The 26,870-nt window shown below is 35.8% G+C and overlaps 2 protein-coding genes across 3 annotated transcripts; one reads left to right on the forward strand and one right to left on the reverse strand.

The window, feature by feature from the left end:
- The first annotated feature begins 12,167 nt into the window (after positions 1-12,167).
- On the forward strand, positions 12,168-14,520 carry LOC144711175 (zinc finger CCCH domain protein). Of its 2 annotated transcripts, XM_078585096.1 has the most exons (3): positions 12,168-12,321; positions 12,519-12,655; positions 12,827-14,520. In XM_078585096.1, exons 1-2 carry the CDS (start codon positions 12,211-12,213, stop codon positions 12,651-12,653), a joined length of 246 nt encoding a protein of 81 aa, XP_078441222.1. In that variant the 5' UTR covers positions 12,168-12,210; the 3' UTR covers positions 12,654-12,655; positions 12,827-14,520. The 2 variants fall into 2 exon arrangements, with proteins under 2 accessions (XP_078441222.1, XP_078441221.1); XM_078585095.1 differs by lacking the exon at positions 12,827-14,520 and having other exon boundaries at positions 12,519-12,734.
- AAT (aspartate aminotransferase) lies at positions 13,495-17,085 on the reverse strand. Its single transcript, XM_078585094.1, has 10 exons — positions 16,880-17,085; positions 16,516-16,783; positions 16,351-16,444; positions 16,162-16,265; positions 15,108-15,356; positions 14,910-15,023; positions 14,698-14,781; positions 14,225-14,395; positions 14,032-14,145; positions 13,495-13,736 (listed from the first exon to the last, which is right to left on the reverse strand). The coding sequence occupies exons 1-10, from the start codon at positions 16,978-16,980 to the stop codon at positions 13,596-13,598; spliced, it is 1,440 nt and encodes a 479-aa protein (XP_078441220.1). The 5' UTR covers positions 16,981-17,085; the 3' UTR covers positions 13,495-13,595.
- Positions 17,086-26,870: the final 9,785 nt, after the last annotated feature.

The following is a 26,870-nucleotide window of genomic DNA, read 5'->3' on the forward strand; positions in this document are numbered from 1 at the left end:
TCTAGCATAAATTGAGTTTTGCAACAATATTTGAGAGTTTTTCAAGTTATAAATTAATATTCTAACATTAACAATTAATATATATATATGATTATAAATTTATTTTTTGACATTATATTTAACAACGAGATAATTCTCCAAGTCTATAATTTTTAAATTATCTGATATCATGTTTAGAATTTTTTCACATTAAATGTTTACCCAAAATAATTTCCTAAGTCAAAATAATTGTATAAAATTAAATTTTATGAAAAATAATTTTTAACTCATAAAATATATTTTAGAGTTGTTTTATATTATTTTATGAGAATACATGTTGAAGAAGTAAAATATACTTTCTGTAATAATTGAATTCATTTTATGAATTTTCTGGGTTTTTAGTTTGATTTCCATGCTATAAATTTCTCACATGAATCAAGGGAGGCAGAAAACTGGATAGTTGGAAATGATTCAACTTCTAATCTTGATTGCTAAAAATCTTGAAAGTGTTTTGGGCTGAAATTTTGTGTAGCTTCATAAATATAATATTTATCCATTCTTATGGTTGTATCTAGCCAAAGAAGATATCTGAGAAGAGCAAAAATACAATAAGAACTGACACCCTCCTATTACATATCATGAATTCAGACCCTCCTATTAGATAATACACTTAGTTGACTACATATCGCTATCCTCTTATTTGGCAACATACACCTTTTCCCTACATTTATAGACTATCCATAGACCATTAAGCAGATATCTTTAACATAATTAATGTGAAAATAGTAATTACAATATATCCTAAATCTCTAAAAATGGACCAAACCTTTTAATGAGGCTAAATATTATAAAGCATAATGATAGAAGATGAAATTTCATATTAAATTTTTATTACAGTATTAATTTTATATTCATGGTATAACGAGTATTTTTAAATTATATACTTTTATTTTTTTTATCGAACGATAGTATAATAATTAGTTCAAATTTTTTTCTCTCGTGATAGTGAATTTGAAAAAACTCCTTCATTTTTATAATGTTTTTAAAATATAATTTATCAATAAAATTTCAGATTTTATTTAGTTTTGAAAAAATATATATCAACCTAGAAATAAAATAAACTACTTAATAATATATATATATATTAGATAAAATTTTCAAATGAAAGATGTTTTTGAAGCATCATAGAGTAAATAAAAAAATGGTACTATAATTATGGGCCTATTTTTTAGAATTAGATATTATCTTTTATACACTAGATTTTCATGTTATACATATTGTATGAGGTTTTGGATTCCTCAAACATAAATCTATAAACTTCTCTGTGGGTGCAATAATATTTAATCACACTAATTGGTCAAAATAATTTAAGGTTTTTCACCAAAAATATATATGTCAGCTAAATTATTAATATTGCATTAAATTCAGTATATTTATGTTTGTAATGATTCAAATGGATATTATATTTAAAAATAATTAATTTGATGAAAATTTCATCCAAAAATCAGTTACAGATAAAGAGATGATTTTGAATTTCAGAGAATCTTCTGGATTATATTTGATATTTTTCAAGTATTTTTTGGGTTAAAAATGGTAAAATCGAGGCCCACTAAGAAGGGATGATGTGAAACAACCTGGTGGCTCTCTTTTCTTGTGGAACAAATTTTTCAATATCATGCCCTACAATGATGGAGGATGAGGCATGCTCTGGTGGCGCCTTATTCTGCTGGAACTAGTCAAATAAATGAATGGCTAGAAATGCTCAAAATTCAAATGGCCATAACTGCTGAACCCATGGGTAGTTTTGGCTGAAATTTTGTGGGGAGACCCACCTCTTATTTCTTTCCATATTCTATGGCTGAGCCTAGAAATAGATCCCAAAATTAGGCTCTTCTTGTACTTCATTTTGCCTTTCTCTATGTGGGTGACCTTGGGGAAAAAAAGGTGTATAAGTGCCAATTAAGGGTTTTTCCTCTTTTGATCCATTTATGTGCACTTGTAACATGCTAAAGCATCGGGCAAAATATATGGGCTCATGAGGAGAGATCAATGCTGGGGAGCACCGCCAAAGAAAAATGTAACTCCTAAATATTTAATTAGGGTTTCATTTCATTCCGATTCCATTTCATCCATCCATTCCATGTTTTCCTATATTTCCACTCTTTGTTAAATGTTATTAAACCCTATGAGTAGGGATTAATAGCTTACACAATACATCTTAATAGCTTATACAATACATCTTCCTAATTAAATTTTTCATAGGAAACCCCTATTTAGGGTGTCTTCATCACATCCATCATTCATCTCATTCTATCATAATTTCACGATTTAAAAGCATCACACTCTCTGTTATAAGTTCTTGATTCTTATGAGTAAGAATTAAGAAATTATACATATAAATTTATATAATTAAAATTACAATATATACCTAGTATCTCTTCTTTCCATGCTGTCTCATCTTAACCACTTTCTTAATCACTGATTTGTTCCAAAATCAATCTTAATCACAAAGTCTTCGCTATGTTCATCCCCTTTGCTCACCATTTTTTTTAATGGCAAAAACATTGTGTCGGGTACAACCTACCCTACGATTGTGCCCGTAGACCGATCCATCCGTGTCCTGGACGCCACCCAGGGGTTTTTATTAAATGTAGTGTTTATCAGCATTTATAGGTATGGAGCAAGCATACATGTTCCAATTACACACGGACCCTACTCGCCCATGCCCATGGTGGAGAAAAAGAAAAAAGTACATAAGGGATACCTAGTAAGAGCTAGGAGAAGATCACTCGTGCGAGTAGAAGTGTGTGGAACCCTTATAGCAGCTGTGATGCTTGGAGTTTGCGCAGTCCACCCCATCGTCCGCAGATGTCAACGTTGAGGTGCACGGCAGGTCAGACTATCAGGCAAGAGGGCACGCTCTCTGGCCTCCCACTTTAAATGCAATACGCCAGTCCCGCGATCCCTCCTTTGTTAGTGTGTGATGCGTACAAAGAGCTGGCAAGCCAAGGTGCTCAACGTGATAGCATCCACGAGCTGCCTAAGGGAGTTCGTGCCAAGAGAGAAAAAAAAGGTAGGGTTCGGGTCTATAATGGGTGGTTGGCAAGGGCATCCATCGTCTAGTTTCCCTCATGCAGCTGGTGACGAACACTAGTCAAGCGAGGGCATCACCACATGATGTCCTGTCAGACGCATTGCAATCGGCACTTGGAGCATAAATCTGCACGTAGCATTTCAACTAACACTTGTGAGTCCGATCCTATGACAATATTGTGAAGGTTTCATTCATCATAGAGGAGTAAACCATCACGTATTGCCTTAGCCTCAACGACTATATTAGTGTAAATGCCATTGGAAGGTGAAAAAGTAAAGAGAATACTCCATGTGTGGTCACGGAGAATACCGCCCCCTCCGACTAGCCCTGGGTTCCCTTTGTCGCACCATCGACATTCAACTTGAGGACGCCGATTGGCGGTGGATGTCAATGGACAATCTGAAGCCAAATGGCGATGGGGGTTGGGGTCACCAGGGGTAACCCAAGTGCAAAGAAGTTTGCAGGTGACGGCTGAGGTATAGGCATGGGGCGGAATGAGGTGTGGGTGCGCAACATCCATTGCTTGACTCGTTGCATGATGTCCAAGGCTCGCATAGGGGTCCCTACAAAACGAGAAGAATTTTGTCCTTTCTTGATCTCCCATAGTAAGTAAGCTATGGTGACGTGAAGGAATAGGCTCCGCTTAGAGCATGTGGGCAAAGACAAACACCTTGCCAAAATACTCTTAACAGTGTCAGAGTATATGAGGTGCATAGGAGGGGTGCCAATGATTTGTAAATTGGCACTAACAGGCTAGGACTGTCTCACTATGGAAGAAAAATTGCTCCATATTCTCAGTTTGGGGGGAAGTGGGGCAATAGTGGCAACGCAAAATGAGAAAGTGCCCAATACAGGTTACCCGATCATTAGTCGAAAGGCCACGATGCATATGTTACCAAAGGAAGAAGGAGACGCAAGTGAGGATTGTCGGATGCCAGATGTGACATCCCACGGTTGGGGGGGGATCTCTTTTTGAAATGCTCCCAAGAGGACCGACAAAAGGACCCATCTAGAGTGAGCGTCCAAATAGTTCGGTCATGATAGGTCCCTATGGTAGTACTCAAAGCCTGTGGTAAAGTGTCAGGTGGGAAGCCATGTTCCCAGAGGTGGCTAGTGTTGCCCATGAGCAGTTGGGCCACGGTCAATCGCAATTGATGAGGAGCGAAATTGGGGTGACGGGCTAAAGGCACGACTGCAAGCCATATATCATACCATGCACTAATCATGCCTTGGCCGGCATGCTAGCGGGTGACAGTGGCTATGTATAGCTATTGTATCTGCCAAGTCTACCATCAACGATGGCCTCAGACGTCCGACTCGTGATGAGCCCATTTGCCATACTTCGCGAAGCTGAAACTCCCCAATTGGGAGTGCGTGGTATTCATGTGTCATACGAAGTTCTTTTGAAGCATGTCTTACATGTCTGATCCCTAAGCACCCTCATTCGTCGGTCAACTAGCTTTCTCCCAAGAAACCCAGTAGTGGTGACACTCTCCCCCGAGGTGACCGGACCATAAGAAACGTGCTCACAATCGCTCCATAGAGCGGAGGACTGTGAGCGATAGTGAGTGGACCGCTATGGTTTGTAACGAGATGCTCATGAGGACATGTCAAATAAGCTGGATGTGTCCATTAGATGATAAAAAATGAAGTTTCCATCCATCTAGTTTCTTTCTCAGCTTGCCCACCAAGGCATCAAAATAGTGATGTCGAGCGGTTCTGAGAAAGATAGGGCATGCGAGAGTATCGAGTATCGGGTATAGTGCTGGATAATCTCATAGTGCTTTGTGGTGGTAGATGGACCCACCATATAGCTACTCTTTGAGGCATTGACGAGTTGACCAAAGGCCCGCTTGTATGCACTGAGTACACTCATAAGTTCCTTAATAAATTTTTTAGATCCATTAAGGAAAAGGATGGCACCATCTACAAACAGAGAATGCGAAAGGATTGGGCACCCTTTTTTGTAAAATAGGGTTGGATGAGGCCATGGGCGATCGCTCATGTGAGTGATCAGCTGAAGACCTCCTCCATCAATATGATAAGGGTGGGTGAGATAGGATCACCTTGGCATAGTCCTTGTGTGGTAGTGAAGAAACATGTGGATTTTTCGTCCACCACGATAGAGAAGTGATTTTCCCTAATGCAGGCATTGACAAGAGCGATGAATGCGTCGGTGAACCTTATGCGACGTAACACTTTGGTAAGAACCCCCACTGGACTTGATCAAAAGCCGTCTCCATATCTAATTTGATGATGAAATTCGAACCAGAATATGAGTGTCGAGAGACTGGGCAAACTCATGAACTAGCATGATATTGTCATGGATCTATTGATCCTTGACAAAACCGAACTGTTCAGGTGAAATAAGTCTATCAAGTAACGTCCCTAGTTGACTTGTAATGATCTTAGATGCAACTTTATAGCATCCATTACAAATACTAATAGGACGGAAGTCTCTAAATGAAGTTGGATTGTCAATTTTTGGGATAAGCGCCAAGAAAGTCGATTTCCAACTTTGAGCTAGGACTTTACAATAAAGAGTAATAAGTGAATAAGTTAATTTGCGGTAACTATAAATTTTATTGGATAAGTCTCATAATTACACATCAACTAGGTTAGCCTCCTAAATTTTGACTTACCATACACTTTGGAAAGCGATGCAATGGAGTGAGTCATGAAGACATGCGCCACTACTTATGACAGAAATGTATGGTTAATTCACACTAGAGAGCTAGAGAATCAACTGTGGCATGTGGAAAATTGAGGAAATAGGCTATCCTCATGGATAATATTCTTTCTAGGGTATTTCAAATTGAAATTAGGATTTAGTTTTCGATCAGGGTGAAGAATGGATGGATATAAATAGGAAAATTAAGAAAATTAGGATTAATAGTAGACTCACATTTTTGGTCGTGAATTATCATTATTATTTTAGTGAATGAAAAATATTAATAAAATTTGCTTCATAAAAGAATTTGACTCTAAGTAATGAACAAGGGTTCTCCCCATGGCAATTGAAATTGGGGATTTGAAATGCTTTTTATTTGGTGATTAAGTGATCGGACAAGATATCTATAAATTAAATGAATATAATAATGAATATACCATATGATGAGGATGATAAGAAAATGAACAAGTAATATACGCAGTAATGGGATCTATGGAGAATGATGGACCGATATACATGGGTCAGTGCATGATGGATACACATGTATTGATGAATAGGAATGGATTGGTGGATAGATGTTGAGAAGATGACGACAACATAAATCCAAGGAGACTCCCCTAGACCCTTCTATTCCACTTATCTTTCACCTTATAATTTCAATCAGTTACTGGCTCCAAGAAAACATGATGGATCTCAAAATCTCTTCTAAAGGCAGGCCACTAAAAAAAGACCAGTTCTAAGTATTTTTTTCAATGAATAAAGGGGTAGTGATAGGTACAAAATGTACGATTGAATAGAGAAGAGAGAGCGAGACAAATAGACATAGAGAGACAAACCTACGCTCAAAATTACAACTGAAAACTACTTTAAGATCATCGGATATTGCAATTTGAACTTGAATCACTCTCATCCATTGACGAACAACAAATTAAGGTAAAGTATTTCATTTAAGGCTTCTAGTAATAAAAAAAAAATTCCTTACGAGCAAGGGACGAATTTAAAGGGAGCAAGTCTTGAGAAGCGAATTTGTCTTTAAATTATTTATTTGGATTGTTTTTTTATTTTAAGAAATAAATTTAATCAAAAGAAAGAAAACTGGAGAAGGCAATTCAAAATAATTATTAAAATGTTCTAAAATATTAATCTTATTTAACCTAATATATTCAGATTTTATAGTACCAAATTATTAAATAGTTATATTTAAAATACCTTAGCAACTCTTTAGGGATGCGAGGCGATGGGGTAGACGGAGATGGTCATAAGTGGAGTAGAGTGGATAAAAGAGATACAATGCTGATTCTGACAGAGATGATGGCAAATATGCGCTGATGAGCGGAGGAGGGGGGGAGAGTGATGATGATTTTACTTCTTTCATGTGACAGAGATGGACCCAGATACGCACCGACAAGAGGTGGAGTTGAAGGTGGTGTGTGTGATAGCAGAAACCTATGCTATCGGTCCGGATAGCCTACAAAAAAAAGGACAAACACGAGAGTTGGAAAAAGATGATCCTCGCCAATAAAAAACCATAAAAGGCATTAAAGAATTTTAGAACATAAGTTATTGGAAATATGTATTATTATTTTACTTAAACATATTAATATAAATTTAAATAAAATTCAAAAAATCTATATATATATATATATATATTCTAAATAAAAAATGTTTTTTAAGAATTCAATGTCATAAAATTCAAACAATATACTTCAACATATAAATTTAAATGTTCGTCAAGTTCTAAATATATATCCTGACTTTACAAAATTATTTTATTTATGAATATGTCGTTGAGAAATTCCATAATAAAAACAATAATAGCATTCCTGAATATAATTTAACCATTTTATGCTTAAAAAAATCAATTTATAATAGTTTTAATGCAAATAAATATAAAACCTTTGTGATACTAATATAATAATTACTGTGTTACAAATTACCTAGAAGACCGATAACTTCCAGAAATTCAATAAAGTGCTTCAAACAAAGACATGATGGGCAATAAAGACTAAGGAATAATAGAAAATATGGAAATTTCAGCAGCCCTTTTATGAATGTTCAAAGTGGATAGCTTCATTTTGAGCCATAGTAAGGTTTGACCATAGTGTCAATCAGCCAGTGAAAAAGTTAGGATTCAAGAACCGCATGACATGAATATAAAATATCATCTACTTATGATTAGATACTTTGTTCAATCTGAGACAATTTGTCCAGTTAAATTTGATAGTCAGTGCTCATTTATGAAATTTAAATAGACTTATCCAAAATTATTTACTTTCTCAAATAAAAAATATAGAACAATGTATTGTCAAATTTTTACCATATTTTTCAAAATCTGTGTGAAATTAAAGGTGAAACTGGAGTAATTTACTGATTTTAAATGGCTAAAAATAATAATATAATGATGTATTTATTTCACTTATTTAATCAGACATATAGAACACAGGATTTATGTGTCCTTCAGAGAGATTTTGTTAGATAAAATTTGGAAGGGTAATATATCAAGTATAACTAAACTCTATGAAGAATGTTTTAGTAATTATTGACCGGATAAATAGGAATACACGCAATAATAAATTTTATGACCACCTTTGGTCCTCCGATAATATTTTGATCTGTTATTGGTGAAAACATCATGAGAGAAATAAAAGAATCATTGTTAAACGAAAATATGTCACTTCCCCTTTTGATTCCCAGGCTATGGGTTTCTTATTTTCATTTGCTCATTTATGAAATGGATTGAAAATCGTTTTTTTTGGCAGAGTTTGTCAGCTAATTTCCTGATGAGGAGGCTTTGGATGATCAAAATGTTTGTCTTAGATTCTCATGTATCCATATATTTTTACTTTCAATTTTCAGATGCCGGCTGCAATGAGTATGATCTAATGATGGTAAGGCTCCTCCAGACATATTTTCCTTAATTATATTATGATAAATATTATATTGATAAAGTTTTGTTGATATGTCCTACTATCCTTAGTTTCTCCTATGTTTACTGTAACTAATATGGACGTGCTGAACTTTTAAAAATGGAATATAAGGAAAAATTATGAAATAATAAAAGAGCTAAAATAAATAAATAAAATAGAGAGATCAGAGAAACAAAATGAAGAGAATCTGGCATGCGAGGTAAATTAAAGAAAATAAGCATTATCAGATGTTTGATGATGTTTGATGATGGACTGAGTAAAATAAGAGAAAAAAGAGTGGAAGTTAAGAGAATTCTGATCCATAGATAATAAGAAGCTGAAGTACGTGGATAAACGAGGGGTGGGTAATTAAAATATATATTTCAGCTGGAAATAGTTACAAAAACTCAATGCTTATGAGATATAATTTGAGAATGAAGATTTTAGGATATAATAGTCAAAAGGAGAGAAGGAATATAATATTGTGTGGAGGTTTATTTAAGAATGATTAAAGGACAAAGATAGTAGATAATTTCTTATATGCTTTATACTTATAATTTAATATTAATTTTTTCAGAAATTATAATAAAAATGTTATTTAGAATATCTTAGATGTTTACTAACTTGAAAATTACACCAGATACTTGGGTCAATTAAAATAAGAAAGATCAAAAGAAAGAGAAATATAAAAAAGGGGAATATAAAAGGAGAAAGCTAGCTGATAATTTCTTATATGCTTTATACTTAACATTTCATATTTAAATTTTATACAGATCTGAGTAAAAAGGTCGTCGAGAATATCTGAGATATTTACTTGCTTGAAACTAAAGCAGATACCTGAGTCACTTACATGATAAATGAGCGATTGAGCTTTACATAAGTTACAAAAAATATTGTTTCAAATGATCTGAAAATGGTTTTTATACTTATAGCTGTAAAGTGTGTGTATCCTAGATGGTTGAGGGACCAACTAGGATTGGCTGACGAGACAAATTTGGGGGGAGGTTTGGAAGCCAAATGAGAAAACCTGTTGGATACTCACCAAAGGTGGTATTATGATCTTTTGTTGATGATTTTGGGTTCAAGGAGGTCAAATATCCCTATTTTCCAAGTGTTTTGGCATGGGAGCCTAAAACACAAACATCGGCCAGGGATTTTGAATCTCCACACTGGATATCGTGATATAAGGTTAAGGATAACCTGAGTTGTATAAAATGTTTGTTGATGTTATGATATATTTCATTCCATACATTTCAAACAGTTATAGTAAACTATTAAATTCTTAAATTATAAATATATATCATTACTTGCATAGATTGGATATTTATATTATAGTTGATAATTATTTTAGAAGAACCTAATCCACATAAGCCAACACACAAATACAGATCCAAGGGACACAGGTTACTTTAATTATCTAACATTTATTATTGAATCATGAAACCTTAATATTCATTAATATATAAAAACTTTGTTTTTACACTTTTCTAATAAGTGTATATTTTATGTATAAAGTATTGTGTAAATTCATATTAACAGTTAATATTTTTATTATTTCCACTATAGTAACTTTGTAATAAATATCAGCCAATAAACATATGGATCCACACTGAGGTAGTATGCAGGTATAAAAATTATATAGTGTTGGAATTACGAGAAGGACTTTTAAAAAAAGATGACTATATTTATAGAATATTTCATATATGCTTAGAAACAATTTTAGTTGATTTATAAGATTGATGATGGTATGTTATTTATATCATTTAATAAAAATAAAATGATATATTTCTTACTTAGCCAGCGATCATTGGTGGCCTAATCGCTCTCAGTTGTGAAGGTTGAGGTTGGAGCATCAAGCATGTGGATTTTGCGTACCAGCGTTGTTCGAGTACTCGTCTTGTCATGCACTTGGATGGCATCTGATTGGGCCGTAGAGAGCATAGGATAGGGATATACTAAAAACTCAAGCTAATTGGCAGGCATGTACGAGCAGCACATTTTGCAGCAAGGGTGCCCAATGAGCAATCATGCAGATGAGTATAGAAGAGCAAATGACAGTTTTTTTCATTTTTTTTAGCATAGACTTAGACACATAATAGGTTCTTGAGAGTAAAGCAGCTATCAGTTGAAAAATAAAAATAGAAATGTATATAAAATGGTTCAAATAGATGCACTAATGGATGTTCCAAGGTTCAACGGTGTTAATGCTTGTGTCCTGATCACTCAATGTCACACACTCGCCGCCTATCATTACATTCAACTATAAACAGTAACATTTAATTATGTCGACAGGCATCACTTCAAAACACGCACAGATAAAAAGATGCATCTATATACATAAATACCTACATTAATACATAGCTACATAGATACGCACCTACACATGTATCAATACCTACATTAATACATATCTACATAGATACACACATATACGTGTATAAATACCTACATTAATGCATATCTACGTAGATATGCACATATACATTTATAAATACCTACATTAATACATATCTTCATATATACGCACATATACATGTATAAATACCAGCATTAATGCATATCTACATAGATATGCACATATACATGTATAAATACATACACTAATACATATCTACATAGATACACACATAGTCATGTATAAATACCTACATGAATAAATATCTACATAGATAGGCAAATATACATGTAGAAATACCTACATTAATGCATATCTACATAGATACACACATATACATGTATGAATACCTACATGAATATATATCTACATAGATACGCAAATATACACGTAGAAATACCTACATTAATACATATCTACATAGATATGCACATAGTGATGTATAAATACCTACATGAATACATATCTACATAGATACGCACATAGTCATGTATAAATACCTACATTAATACATATCTACATAGATACACACATATACGTGTATAAATACCTACATTAATACATATCTACATAGATATGCACATAGTCATGTATAAATACCTACATTAATACATATCTACATAGATACGCACTTATACATGTATAAATACCTACATTAATACATATCTACATAGATACACACTTATACATGTATAAATACCAGCATTAATGCATATCTACATAGATATGCACATATACATGTATAAATACATACACTAATACATATCTACATAGATACGCACATAGTCATGTATAAATACCTACATGAATACATATCTACATAGATACGCACAGAGTCATGTATAAGTACCTACATGAATACATATCTACATAGATACGCATATGTACGTGTATAAATACCTACACTAATAGATATCTAAATAGATACGCACATATACATGTATAAATACCTACATTTATACGTATCTAGATAGATAGATACACACATATACATGTATAAATACCTACATTAATACATATCTATGTTCATAGTTAATGTGTATTTATATACGTAGGTATGTATTTGTGTATGTATTTATATATATATAAGTATTCATGTACTTATGTATGGAATTTGCCTAATTCATCTACCCTTCCGTAACATCATCTGTGTGTCTCCAAGACGATGGGCGCAGAAACGAAGTCGGACGACCAACGGTCGGAGGGTGGAGTTCTTCGTTCTTCAGCGGTACAGAGGATTAGCGAAGCCGAATTTCTCTCGTGGAAGCGCCGAAAGGTAGTTATCTCTTCATAAATTCGACCTTTTGGTGACAATGCGCCCAATTCCTTGATACTCATGCACGTTCGATTAAGAATAATTTTCAGAATTATCGTGTTGTTATTGTTCTAAGCTGCTGAGAGGCCTTTATTGAATCGAGAAACTGGGATTGACATCGCTAGGGTTTTCTGAAGGACCATGTTTTTTTTCTGAAGGACGATGTTGCTTCGGCCAGGCGTGTGGACGCGGCGCGGAAGCGCGCGGAGGAGATCGCCGACGGCGCTGCCAGGATGACCGGCCGCGAGCTATTCATTCACGAGCCGTGGGTATTCGACAACTCCAAGTACTAAATGTAACTCCGGATTCTCCATGTTCTTGTTATTATGTTTCCTTTTTAATGAAAATGGAGAGATCACTGTCCTTCAATGAAATTATTGCTTCAAGTTGCTCGACTTTTACCAAGAATCCTGGAAATTTAATCAGTTATTCCATTACAACTCATGAACAATTTTCTCATTCTCAGTTTGTGGGCCTCAAGAACTGAACATCAATTTTCACAGGAGCAAAATTGGGGGAAATTTTATTTTATCATCGTCTACGGTTTCATTCTTTATTTGTGGGTTTAAAGAGAGGAACATTTTTGCCATGAATTTATGATTCCCAAGAAAGAAGAAATACCCCATGTAAAATGATAATCTTTTTATTTGAAGAACAGTGCATCAGTTATCATGGGACCAAAATTCCATATGCGATTTTCATCGTTTTACTATTGTGGCGTAAAGAACAGATCATTACTTATCATTCGAGCAGAATCCCTGAAAAGCCGAATTTTACCATTATATACGATTTCATTGTTTCACTTTGGCAGATCTCAAGATCAGATCATTAGTTGCCTTGTATATCCCCTCCATCTGTTATCCCATATTTTTATGGGTTTATAAATCATGAATAATTATCTTTCTCCTACTTTTGTAACTTTCAATAACGAAACATCAATTATCATCATCCATTAAATATTGAGAATTTTATCAGCATCTACAATTTCATTCATTTACTTTGGAGGGTCTCCAGAGCAGACCGTTTTTTGTGATGTATTTCTTTGTATTTCCTAAAGTCAGAAAATTTCCCATCTACAATTTTCATATTTCTATTTATGTGGGACTCAAGGACCACAGATTAATTCACTTGGAATTCCAGAAAAAGATGAATTCCCATCATCTGCAATCTTCATCATTTTATCTGTGTGCAATATAACCATAAAACATAACTGATTACCAGAAAGCATATCTGAATCAAACAACGGCGACAGGGCGGAGGAGCTGAATGGCGCTCTTGATCTTCTCCGCCGCCTCCTTTAAAGTTGGCATGGATGCTGCGTAGGAGATCCTGATGCACCTGTCGTCTCCAAATGCGCCACCAGGCACTACGGCAACCTAAACAGATAATACCCCAGCAAGGTCAACGCCAGAAGTATGCCCAGATGAAAAGTCAACGGCAAAAAAGATGTCAAAGGGAAAAATGGTAAAGTCAGCCAAGTAAGCAGTCAAATTTGAATAAGTCAACTCCAAGAGGCCAACATCTTGATTGAGAACTCTACTTCGACATGTCAATGTCTAAAAGAAAGGTTGAAGGCAAACGAAGTCACAATTGAGAAGTCAACGTTAAGTAGACGCAGGGAAAAAGGTCAAATCTAGGTGACCAGAAAAGGGGGAAGTCAACGATAGTCACCTTGGCCCAGTCAAGGAGATAGCGGCAGAGGGACTCGGAGTCGTCTATTACCCCAAAGCCTTCTACCTCGGACCCGTAATAAGACGAGAAATCCATGAACAAATAAAATGCTCCCTGGAGAAAACAGAAAGTCAACGCCACAGCTTATCATAGTGCTGACTTTTCAAAAGTCAACATTGATCAGAGAGGTTACCTGAGGCTCAGAGATCTTCACGCCGTCTATCTGCCGGAAGGCCTGCACGAGGAAGTCGCGCCGCTCCCTGAAGGCTGCCACCATCGTGGCAACCACCTCGCCGCCAGCAAAGCCAAGGCCCAGGGCCGCCAATCCCGCCTTCTGAGCGATGCTGCTCGCCCCGGATGTAGACTTTTCCATACCAACGAGTTTTTAACAGGCCAGTCAGTTGTTTTAAATCAAGAATTGATGCATACGTTGTATTTGATACTTTAATCAGCTTATTAAAAAAAATAAGGAATCAGTATTGTTCGTTACTGAGGTCAATGAATAGTAGTGTATGCAGGATCTGGACCAGAAGAAAGTGTTGGACAAAAATAAATACATCAAACTGGATATTTATAGTTGGAAAATTGGTTAACTGCAACTCATTCCTATATGGGATAAGAAAAAACAAGAGAATGAACAGAGTTTAATCAATTAAAAGTGCACACCTGGCTCTGGATCTTCCCACAAGCAGATACAAAATGTTTGGGGGCCCCGACATAGCCGAGACGCCACCCAGTCATCGCAAAAGCCTGAGAATCAACAGAATCAAAATAAATATTTTAATTTCCTCAACATCCCAAGTTCATCCTTTTTATCCTTAAATAATAATAATTTCTCGTTTGTGCTTCATGAGGGAAGTAAACTTATGGGAGGTTACCTTTGAGAACCCATTAACAGTAAGGGTCCTTTCCCACATGCCAGGAAGAGACGCAAAGCTCGTGTGCTTTGCCGGCGCATAGATTATGTGCTCATAGATCTCATCAGACAGCACCTGAAGAACAGATCCAGATCTTTGATTAGAAATCCTCTAATTAGAATTTAAATTTTAAATATCATTTAAGGATAGTTGAATCACCAGGAGCCTGGGAAATCTCTTCACAACTTCTGCAATCTGCTGGAGCAACTCCTTGGGATACACAGACCCAGTCGGGTTTGACGGGGAGCAGAGGATCAGCAGCCTTGATTTTTCGGTCAAGCTGGCCTCGAGATCTTCGGGCCGGAGAAGGAAGTCATCTTCGATGCGTGTCGAGATGATGACTGGCGTGGCATCCGCCAGCCGAGCCATCTCAGGGTAGCTGACCCAGTAAGGAGCTGGGATAGTAACCTAAATTAAAGCAACCATAAAAAATAATACAAGATTAGATACTGGGCAAGCATTGGACGCCTAAGATTAACCAAAAATCTTTGAACAGATGAGATTCGCCCAGTCTTCACCATGAAAACTGTGGGATGAAATCAGACTATCATTATTTTATCCCAAGCATCAATTTCAGAACCCTGAAGCATTCATAAGCTTAATAGGCTTGTTTATCTAAGATTCTAAAAATAGCAAAAACAGATTTGGGAGGATTCTCAATCGAATTCCCAGGACTTGTTAGGTATATTTATGTCCTTCTTCTCACATTAATTTCTTTTAAATACATGTAGCCTTCCGTTAATGGGGCAGGCAAGAAGTTGGTGTACTGGCTGGGCAATCTTCCCAAAGAGAGTTCAAGCACTAATCCAGGCCTATAACCATCATTATTTCTACTGTTTGCCATCATCAATGGCGAAGCGGAGACGATGAGGACAAGTCGTCTTTGTCCATGTCTACAATTAGTATGCCAATTATGATTTTATCTCACCTTCACTTCTCATCACTCTCCCTCTGTTCATTTTTCAAAAAAGAAAAATCTCTCTCCCTCAGTCAAGCTCACACAGATGACGAGAGAATATGATGAAATCATCATCGGTGTCGTCATTCATCCGCCAACAGGATGAGGAAGACAATTATGACGATCTTCCCTATCCTCAACAAACAATAATACTATCATTCTCCCTAATTTGTTCTCTGCAAGAGACTTACACTAATGACTCTAAAAATGGTGTCAGAGGTTGGGTTTGTAGAGATATCTCCCTCCATGGCTGACCTCATCTCCGGGAGAGCAGACGGCGAGAACAGCCTGCATTATCGGTTGCTTGGCACCATTGCCGACGAGTATTTCATCAGGGGAGTAAGCCAATCCATTCTCCTCTGCAAAATCCAAAACATTAAACAAAAATCAGGGAGAAACTCATCAATAAAAATCAAAATTCAAGCTTAATTTTCCCTGATTCACCTTGGAACTTGCGAGAGATTGCCTTCCTGAGCTCCAAAGTCCCAGCATTGGGAGTATATCTGGTAAAACCTTGGCGAATAGCTTCAATTCCGGCCTAATCAAACCAAAGTCACTGAATTTCATGCATAATCAGCCTTCAAAGAGCTGAATTGGGGAGCAGAGAACCTCGGCAATGGCGGCAGGGGTGTCGAAGTCGGGCTCGCCGGCGGCGAGCCGAATGACCGGCACGCCGGCCTGCACAAGGGAGGTGGCCAGGTCCGTTATAGCCATGGTCTTGGAGGGCTTCAGAGAATTCACTCTAGGACTGATACTGATATCAACAATCTCTGGCCCCAATTCACCATTAACGCTATCCTGCAGCTGCGATCTGGGCGGCGCCGCCCGAACCCATGAGCAGGGGAAGAATCTCAGATTCCTGCTCTTCTTCCGTGCCCTTGTATACATAGATTATTGCTAAAGACTATATTCTAGATAATGCATTTGTGTGCATGGATTGTTGAAGTGAGATGGAGGGGAAGAGTGGATTTACCCGGCAAAGGCGGCGGTTTTGTGGGGCGCTGTTTTCGCCCAGTGGAGAGCGCAAGTGGAGGAAGAGGCCGGAGAGGAGATGGGTCCGAGCGATGCTTCCATGGCGGAAAAGGGTCGTCGGCGTTTGGTGGATTGAGCTGGTGGGGAAGAAGCTCGCAGCAAGATATGGGGTTCTGGGTGGGTTGGTGTGGGGAGGTTGGTGGGTTTGTAGTACTGCAAAAAATAGGCATTGGGTTTTTTCTTACTGTCTTTGACTCTTTCTTTATGGCTTGGATAATGTTTGAATCATCTGTCTGAATCTTCGTTGACTTCGTAACATTCATCTGAAGATTCATTGACTTCGTAACCCGCTTGTGGGTTAGTGGTCAGCTCGATGGTAGAGCTTGGGGGATTGATAAGATACTTCGAATGGCCCGAATCTTCATTGACTTCGTAGCATTCATCTGAAGATTCGTTGACTTAGTAACCCGCTGGTCGGTTAGTGGGCAGCTCGATGGTAGAGCTTGGGGAATGGATGGGTTACTTTGAATGTCAAACAAAGAAGTCGACAAAGACAATTTGATCTTTGTGATTTGAATCGGACTGGATCGGATCAGATCGAATCTAATTATTTGACCTAAAAAATAAAATAAATATCATATTTTATATATTAGATTATAGGGCTCGAGTAGGGTCTAGCAAATGTCATCTGTCATGAGAGTAAGGGAGATTGAAGAAATGAAAGAACTGCCTTTTGTATTCTTCAATTACATGACATGCACATTTAAATTGTAGATATACAACTTTTCAAAGCAATCAGAGAAAAGGCACTTTTGAAATAAAATTTGAAGACATGGAAGAACTTATGGGACAACATGAACATGTCCTTATTTTCTTCAAAATAAGTGCTGCGTACAAACTATCCCTTTTAAAAAAAGGTGCATGTTTATATTTTATTAACTAAACTCAAAAGCACCAACAACAAATTATAACCCTAAGTTTGAGTTTAATAGTAAGTGTTGTAAGTGTTCATTGTTTGCTCATCATTTTCTTGCAGACAAAAATGTCTAATACTGGTGAAATATGAGGATCCAAGTTAAGGAAAAGGTATTGGGGGCTAAAGATATAAGAACAAACTCATAATTAACATAGATCTTAAGCTTCTTCATCATCCCCATCATTACCCTACTTTTCCTTTATTTTATGTCACTTTCTTGCTATCCGTCCATTTTCTCCTATTTTCTCTCTCTAGAATTCAAAATTGTATCATTCTAAAGCTTGCATACTATCTCTATTTTATTCATGTAAAAATTAGACTTAAAATCTTGCTCAAATCTCATTTAACTTTTAGTCTAATCTGGACTTAGCCAAACTTTTGCTGAGTCCAGACTTCTATAAGGGTCACTTTGACTCAGAGATCCCCTTTGCTCGGGTTCGGGCCTACTCCTAAAACCATTCATACTTTTATTTATTTTTAGCATTTAAATATTATATAATATCATTAAAAAAATTTAAATCATATTTATTATTTCAAAATTTTTAGCCTCTAAATAAATTATAGAAAAATATCGACCTCTCTTTAATAAGAATACATAATTTTAGGATATATTTTATAAAATATTTCAACCATTTTATCACTCTCCGCTTAAATATAAATCATATAAAAACCCAAAAAATCATAATTATATTTTTGAATTTTGAAATATATTTTTCCATTTTCAAGTTCATAAAATTCTAAAATTGGATTACTGCTTCTCTATGGATAAATGCGGTACTTGCTCCATATCATTCAAGTACAGCATTAAGTATGAAAAAAATAATGTAAATTATTGTTGGTTAAGTCTAATTTTTTTTAAAAGGAATAAAAGCATACATTTTAAGCCTTACTAATATCATCAAATGATTACATAATAGGAGATGGTAACTTAGAAGATGATTGTGCTGTATTCTTAGTACATAATATAAAATATTCCAAGTGTGCGATGTGGTATAATTAATTGAACTGCACCATTAATAGCACTCATATTTAGTAAATAGGGCCAGAGTTAGTTGCATTAAACTGATTATATGTGTGTGTTATCCAGCCTAAATTGATTCTTTAAATTCATTTTTATAATGTTCCTTTACTTTTTGTTGATTTTTAGGTACGTAAAGTAGTTTTCAACATCATACTACGAAATAAAGTATTTTCTTGAACTAGATAAAATGATGTTTCTTGAATTTTATGATATTAAATTTATAAATATATTATTTTTTAAATTCAGAAAACATATTTTTCTATATTTATTTGACATATTTGATTTGATATGAATTAATTATGGGTTTACAGATTTATTCACTGGTATGCCACATTTTGCCATTCAATTTGATCGAATGTATACCAATCATCGTCTTTAACAGTGATTGGCCTCACTCAAAACTTATCAATGATTGGTGTTATTAATCATTGAAAATATGTCATTATGGCATTCCATATCATAATTCCATAATGGTTAAGCATTGACCAGCACTATATTTTTTTTCAGTCGTAGGTGGTAATGTAGGTGAATACAAAACACACATGATCTTAGTCTCAATAAATATGAATTTTAGAGCTGAGAAAATGGAATAATACTTTATTACATTTTAAAAAAGACAACAATGGGGGCGGCGACACATGTCACATGTAAGCAAATCCAAACATACACGTGGTGCCCATCTGTATACATGGGCCCTTTGTATATATTACTATATTTTCAGAATAGGGAACATGTGTAGTGGCATGCGCTGATGTGGCGCCACATCACAAACCCCTTATAAATTAATTATTCCTGTTTTATTTTACTTTTTTTGCGCCAGTACACATATCGGTCTATAAGCCATGGATCATGAATAATTTGCTGAAATCTTATCCAATCATAAGAAAATTTTTGGAGAAGCAAAAGATTAAACCTTAGATATGAGTTGGTGGCAGGGGTGAGAAGCAAAAATTAAATTAAATCAACGGCCAAAGTCTTCCATCTTTAGAGCTTGTTTTCTGGAAATCCAAAAGACCAATCAAGCTCATTTTTACGAGAAGAATTTTATTTCTGTCCTCTATCCAAAAATATGGCTGTACCTAAGGATGATTACTGATCTTTTGAAAAACATGTTTTTTGGAGGCTGATTCAAAGATAGTGAGGTGTTGAAAATGCATTAAGTGTCCCCTAGTGCCTTGAGTACTTGGAGAAGATCAAGAGATAAGAGGAAAGGGTTGCCTGCATCAAAAAATTACCATGGTCCTGGTTAAATGTAAGGACCTATGGTAATTTATCTTGCCTTACATTGATTCATTTCCATCACATATTTAAGGATATATTCTTTCATTCTCTTCTTCTCGTTTCATTTTACCATCATCACTACATCTCATCCCATTATCTCCATCCTAGGATTAGCTTTCTGTCTCATCTCCATTTAACCAGAAAACCTAATTTCCCATTTCATCATTTTCTTCACTTATTCATCTTCACTTATTCTACATCTTACTACCCCATCCTTATTCGCTCAAAGCACATCCTCTTATTCATTACTCCTTTTAATACATGCCGTGTCCTTATTGGATAGTTGCTATAACATCCTCACCTCACCATCTGTCTTGTCACTATCTCATTTGTATAAATATCTTCTCTCAGCCTTCTTGAATCTGTTGAGTTCTATAGGCCTAGATCTGGATGAACCGAACAAAACAATGCGCAGCGGAAGTCTTTTGCGAATCAAACGGCATCAACGAAAATATTGAAACAATGTACCTTTGCACGAATCTCATTCGTGATTTCTTCGATCCCAGAGCGAGACGAGTCAAGCTGCTCAAGTGTGCAGCCTATAGACGTATCCACGTGGCCCTCGGCACGTCGGATCTCCTCCTTCTCATTGACGAGCCCCGTTCTTTCTCCGTCGGCGTCGTTACGTCGTCCCTGTCACATCAGGGATGGAGAGGGGGTGTGGGGAGAGTGGAGAAGAAGGGGAAAGGCCCCTGTACAATTCTGGCCTGGGTGAATTTTGTTCAGGGCCTTCCCCTATTTATACTAAGTGGGTATTTTTCATAAAAACCCCCAAAACTTAAGATATCTTCCAACGTCCAAAAGACCATTTGCGTGTAACCCTCTAGGCCCATGTATCAGTCTAGTTAACGACTCCAGCAGCCCAATAACCTTTATTGGCCTTCCAAATTAATTAACTATATCATCATATATATTAATTAATTTCGGATCGATTTAACCCAATCGATAGGTCGAGACTCCGACACGTGGGGTGCCAAGCTACACCTCGTGTCCTAGAAGATACAAAGGAGTGTGTATCGACTCACTCATGGAACCTGTTCATCATCGGTTACCGTGTATGTATAATCCCTCATCCACTTGACGCTCCTTGGACAACTTAGGGTATGGTCAACTGTCAAACCCTAATCGGTCATCCGAGTTAGTACTGATGCATTTGGAAATCATCGGAGAACTCTTCTCCGATATTTCACTACCTTGGCCAAGGACTTCATTGCATCATCTTCCTTGAGCTTTCACCTCTTATACCGAGGGTGGACGATCCCATCTCGATCACTCAATCACCTTTGTGTACTTCTTGATGCACCCGAACTAAGACCGTTTAGAATCCCATGACTAGAGACTCATTGGCCATAGCCAAAGTGCAACCGTCCGTCCACAAGACGTCTTTGGTGTCTCAGGTCTAAGGACCACTTACACAACCATGACGTGAATCAACCTGATTGACAGTTCGGTATAATACCATTCAGGGATTCGTACGGATCAATTCAGTGAACTCTTTCCACTAAAGAGCACCCACTCTCTATCCTTAGTGTCGCCACACTAATGGCTACGGGACCGGCCATACTCATCATATGAGTGAGGCTAGATAGTGCTATTCTATCTGGTTACTTCGATGTCCTTCTCGCGTATCCTTCAAATAGGAATGTTTAGAACACATGCTTAAAGACTAGTGATCTCCGCATTACGATCTCATCATAATTCACTAAGTCCGATCATGTATTCATGGACTTCATTATACGCATCACACACGCACTATAATGAATATGTTCTATTAATGAATATGGAACGAGATGTGGAATGTGTGATTGGCTTTCCGGCCACATATATTTCCATCAGAATCACCATTAAAATAATGTGAAAACCCTAATCCCATTTCCCTATCGAGATGACATGTACACATAATTAGGTAAATTATTTGCTTGAGTATTGGTTTCACAAAAAACTATTGGTGAAAATAAAAAAACACCGACAACAGAATCTAAACCTTCATTTTTTGAGTCAAACTGCACCTCTTACCTAAGGTCATCAATCTGCATCACACACAACACATTGGGAAGTGTTATGGGGTGTGTGCAACTTTATGGGAGTTTAAAATTTTATGTTAATAATTATATTGATAACTTGAAATCGAGACTTTGGATAATTGATGCAAAATGAAAGGACGGGGTCGATCCTCAGTTCCATCATCAATTTGGCGAAAGTAATGCAAGTAGATGATGACGCAAATGCGCGTGCAAAAATCAATAAGAAGTATAAACTCGGGCATTGAGAAACACTGAAAACCAACAAATCACAGTAAGAGGGTACTGGGTATGCCACTAGGCTCCCAATGACCTGGACTTCCGGTCGAAGACCCACGGCATGAACATAGCTACTACTGCTAGTGCGCACACCCTCATCGGTTCCAACCAAGGATGTATCGACAGAAATTCTAACCCTCAGAACGGTACTCCTGTAGGGACCTACCCTAACCCCGGCAACGGAGACGGGCACGAGAGGTACTCAAAGAAATAATGAATGCACAAATGGGGAGAGGTCTAGAGCGTACCAGATTAGTTGCGGTCCTATCGTCTGTACCAGCGATAACGAGAGTCGGCGGGCGACGCGTCGATGATGTGGACAACATGCAACCACAGCACGGGTGGCGTGAGTAAAGCTGGCAACGATGACGTGGGTGATGGTGAGGGTATCGGTACGCGGTTGATACAACACATTGTAGTGGTAGCAAGGCAGTGCGGGCAATAGCAGGGGGACATGGCAGTAGCGCGGACAGTACGGCGGCGTTGCGGACAACTTGGGTGTGTGCAAGCGGCCAAAGTGATGCAGGTGGCACTGGGGGGCGGTTAGGCATTGCAGGTTAGCAGCCGGGTGGGCAGTCGGGCTGGCAGCTAGGCAGGCAGTCGAGCAGGCGGACGCCCGGGTGGGCAACTGGGTGACCGAACGGCCAGGAGGGTGCAGGGGCAATGCAGGCAAATGATCTGGAGGCATGGGTAGATGGATGGGCAAGCGCGACGTCGGCTACCACCGCGGAAGCATCAGCGGCAACGACAGTGGTGGCATCATTGGTAGTGGGGATGGTGGTGGTGGCATCATTGGCAGTGGGGATGGCGGCGGTGCTGTTAGGGTTTCGAAACTCCAAATTCAATAAATAAAAAAAGAAAAATTCAATAAAAAAGGAAAATAATATTTTTTCTTTCCTTCTTTCTCTAACAAGTGAGGAGGTGCCCCCCTTACGTAGAGGTGCTAATAGGCCTCTAGAAGGCCCATGCTTGGGATCCACCTTCTCAAGCTTTGACACAAGGCTTGGGCCCAAATACGTAGGCCCAAAATAGGGGAAGACATGCTAAAAAATATGAAGTCAACCTCCAGAGCCCATTGACTAGGCCGTATACTTTAAGGTTAGGTCTTTCACCTTTGCACTGGCTCCTTGTGCTGGTTGAGATCGGGTCTTTAGTGCTAGATGGTCCCCATCAATAATGATGGAAAGAAAATGTGTTGTTATATATGTGACTGTATTCTTAACTCTCTTGCTCGTAGACTATCTTTGTTGCTTTCTTCAAAGATTCTTGTCAAACTACTGTTGATATAAGATTTTCTCTCTCAACATTGATCCATGTGTTAGATTCCCAATATGTGAAAGAATTTCCGAAAACCCATAAACATTTATAAAACCCCTTAAATAATTCCAAAGTAAATAATTTTGAATTCATTAAATATTTCAAATATTTAACTGACTTTTAAATTTAATATCTCTTCAAATATATTGTCATCATATTCTTAAAAAACACTTTCCATGACACAAAGTTTTATTTATAACTTAATGACATAAAATTTCATTAAAATATATCCCCTTATAATTTCATTTCCTTGAAGAATATCATGTCAGAAGTTTTTTAAGCGTATGGAAAAAATTCATAAAGAAAAAATCTTATCCTAAATATATTTAATAATTTAATCTTTATACACACATTTTTAACATTTTAGTGAAAATAAGCATGGAAAGTTTGTTATATTACTATAACTACTAACATATTATTGGTCACTCAGAGTATTATTTGAAGGCTGTAATATTTTGATAACGTTTCATTAATAAAATTGAAATAATGGTGATGCTTAAAATAATTAATTTGATCAATTCAAGTATAGAAAAAAATATATGTATTGAACACGTATATCTGAAATACACAATATTTGTATTGATTTGAGAGTTAATCTTAAATGCACTATTCTCATATGAATTTTAAAATATCAGATATGGATTACCCTCATGATATAATTTGAATGCCAAGGGTCTCTTCTTCTGATGTTCCAATGTTTATTGTATTCTATGTCCTTAAACGTGAGACAAAATTTTTAAAACATTAAAATATAGGTATTTAAAAATTAATAAGAAGATAAACGTTTTTAATTGGAAAATTATATGAATATAATAGACAAAAGTAATAAGTTATATTCAAAAGCAATAGTATTACTGATGAAAATTTTGATTCTTACTTCCCATATAATCAAAGTATCTTTCCACATTGATACAAATAAAGTGTATTTCACCGAAGTACTTAACTATTTCCTGATGATAATCCTAAAATTCATTTTAACATTGTTTTAGTTATTACACATCCAAAAATATGATTTTTATGATTAATCATAGTTTGAGTAAAATACATATTGAAAAATATTATTTAGCTGTAACCGATAATTGATTTTTTCTGATTCCATTCCAAATAATTTCCAATGTCTGATGAGACATAGTTTATTACTTGAAAATTTTATAATTGATATTATAAAATGACATAAATTATTAATAATATTTAATTCTATATTTGGAATATCAATATTTTGTTTCCAATATCTAATATGTATTTTCTTTTGTACCATAAATATTATTTTTAAGTTGGAAGGACAAGTAAGTTGGTCAAAGTGACATTTTTTGAGAAAATATTATCATCTACTTGGTCATCCCTTGATGATTAAATGTTCATGCTTTGCATTCAACATGTACTTAGTATCGAGAAAATTATAAAGAAATCAATAATAATTATTTTTATGTGCACTCTTCAATTCAAATCAAACATTTGAAGATCAATAATTAATGAAAAGGTATTTCTGAATTTTCTCATGGAGCTTTCCACAAAGATATAAAAAACTTTAATCAAATAAAAAATAATATTTACGTCTTTCCCTTGTGACTATTCTTTTGTTGACACAAATTTTAGGAAAATCAAGAAACCACTATAAAATATATACCTCAATTTGTTTTATGTCACATGTAAAGTGTAATGCACCCATATTCAGAATTAACTAATTTAGTGATTAATTTAAGTATTATTTTTATATATCGTTTTTTATTATTTTCTTAATGTGAATTTCTAGTTGTTTCATTAGGCAGCTAAAATTTTATGAAACAAATATATTTTAGTATCAATAAGATTAAATTAATTGTTTTATTAATATATTTAATTTTTTAATTCAATTTCTAGATGTATTAATGATGTAGTTGCTAGATCATTAATACTATTGATAATATAAATTTTGAGTTAATATTAATTATAAATAGAATAAATGTAATTTACCTTGGGGGTAGTTGCCAGTGCTGGCTCTTGTGATGATGATGCCTAGCAAGCAAGAGTTGAAAATGGAAAACATTAGACAGAAGACAAAGTCAATGAAAAAAGAATCCATAGGGGAGGGTGAGATATTTTCTAGCATGACGTGCATGGCTATTGCATCCATATATCATCGAATTGATGCTAAACAATTGATAGAAACCAGGGGAGGAGTTTGGGGAGGCAAATCATGGATTTTTTGGTGATTTTTTATAGAGATAATCTTGAGACCTATCATGAATTTAATCTTGAGACAGGTAAGTGGCTCTCTCTATAGGAAGATTCTGATAAAAATGGACCAATAAAGAGAGAAAATGAAGGAAAAATGGGGGAAATGGATGGATATAAGAGGGAAACATTCGATCTAAGTTTCTAAGTTTGATGTTTTTGTCTTGAGCACTAAAGTCTCTTCACTCAAGTCATGGCTTGATTTAATAAAGATGCAAATCATTATAACTAGTGATGGCTTAAAGATAACATTATCACATCTCAAGCCCTAAAAAATGTAACAATGATTGTCTTAAAGATCTCTGATTTATTAAGGACTTAAAGATACATAGAACAAGGTACAATTAAGAAACTTGGGTTGTAAGGGATAATCTACATCATAAATATTTTCCCCAAACATATCGATGTATTAAAATGTTACATACTCTTTTTACATATCAACCACCCAGTTCATTTTAAATGAAAATGGTTAAATTCTCACTTAATTCCATTACTTTATCGGAAACCATGGTTGAAAAAGTTACATTACTTTTTATTCAAACGACTTTATAATATTATTTTTTATTTTAACTGACCACTCAAAGTTAGCTAGTATCATTATTCATTAAGTGATGGTAGATACAAATGAAAAGTTATCGAGAAAACAGATCTCTTCTTCAACATTGTAGTTGATATGTTTAAATTAAAATCAAAAAATATTAATATATTTAAAATAAAAATTTTCAGAATCATAGAAATTCATATACGTCTACGTTCTTAATATATACATACATATTGAATAGATTTCAAAATTCTCATACCTATTTTGAGAATTTCCCTTTGGTATTTGATAAATTGAAAACATAGAAAGTTAAATATACCATTAAGGTTATCAGAATTCAGT

This window comes from Wolffia australiana, chromosome 13, assembly GCF_029677425.1.
Source record: "Wolffia australiana isolate 7733 chromosome 13, ASM2967742v1".
NCBI classification, from domain to species: Eukaryota; Viridiplantae; Streptophyta; class Magnoliopsida; order Alismatales; family Araceae; genus Wolffia; species Wolffia australiana.

What these genes read in the sequence shown, in the direction of transcription:
- LOC144711175 (XM_078585096.1), top strand. Translation starts at nt 12,211, where the DNA reads ATGGGCGCAGAAACGAAGTCGGACGACCAACGGTCGGAGGGTGGAGTT. An exon ending in TCTCGTGGAAGCGCCGAAAG is followed by an intron (nt 12,322 to 12,518) that starts GTAGTTATCTCT and finishes TTTTTTCTGAAG; the next exon opens with GACGATGTTGCTTCGGCCAG.
- AAT (XM_078585094.1), bottom strand. Translation starts at nt 16,980, where the DNA reads ATGGAAGCATCGCTCGGACCCATCTCCTCTCCGGCCTCTTCCTCCACT. An exon ending in TCTGCTCTCCCGGAGATGAG is followed by an intron (nt 15,357 to 16,161) that starts GTCAGCCATGGA and finishes GCTTTAATTTAG; the next exon opens with GTTACTATCCCAGCTCCTTA. An exon ending in ATCTCCTTGACTGGGCCAAG is followed by an intron (nt 13,737 to 14,031) that starts GTGACTATCGTT and finishes TTATCTGTTTAG; the next exon opens with GTTGCCGTAGTGCCTGGTGG.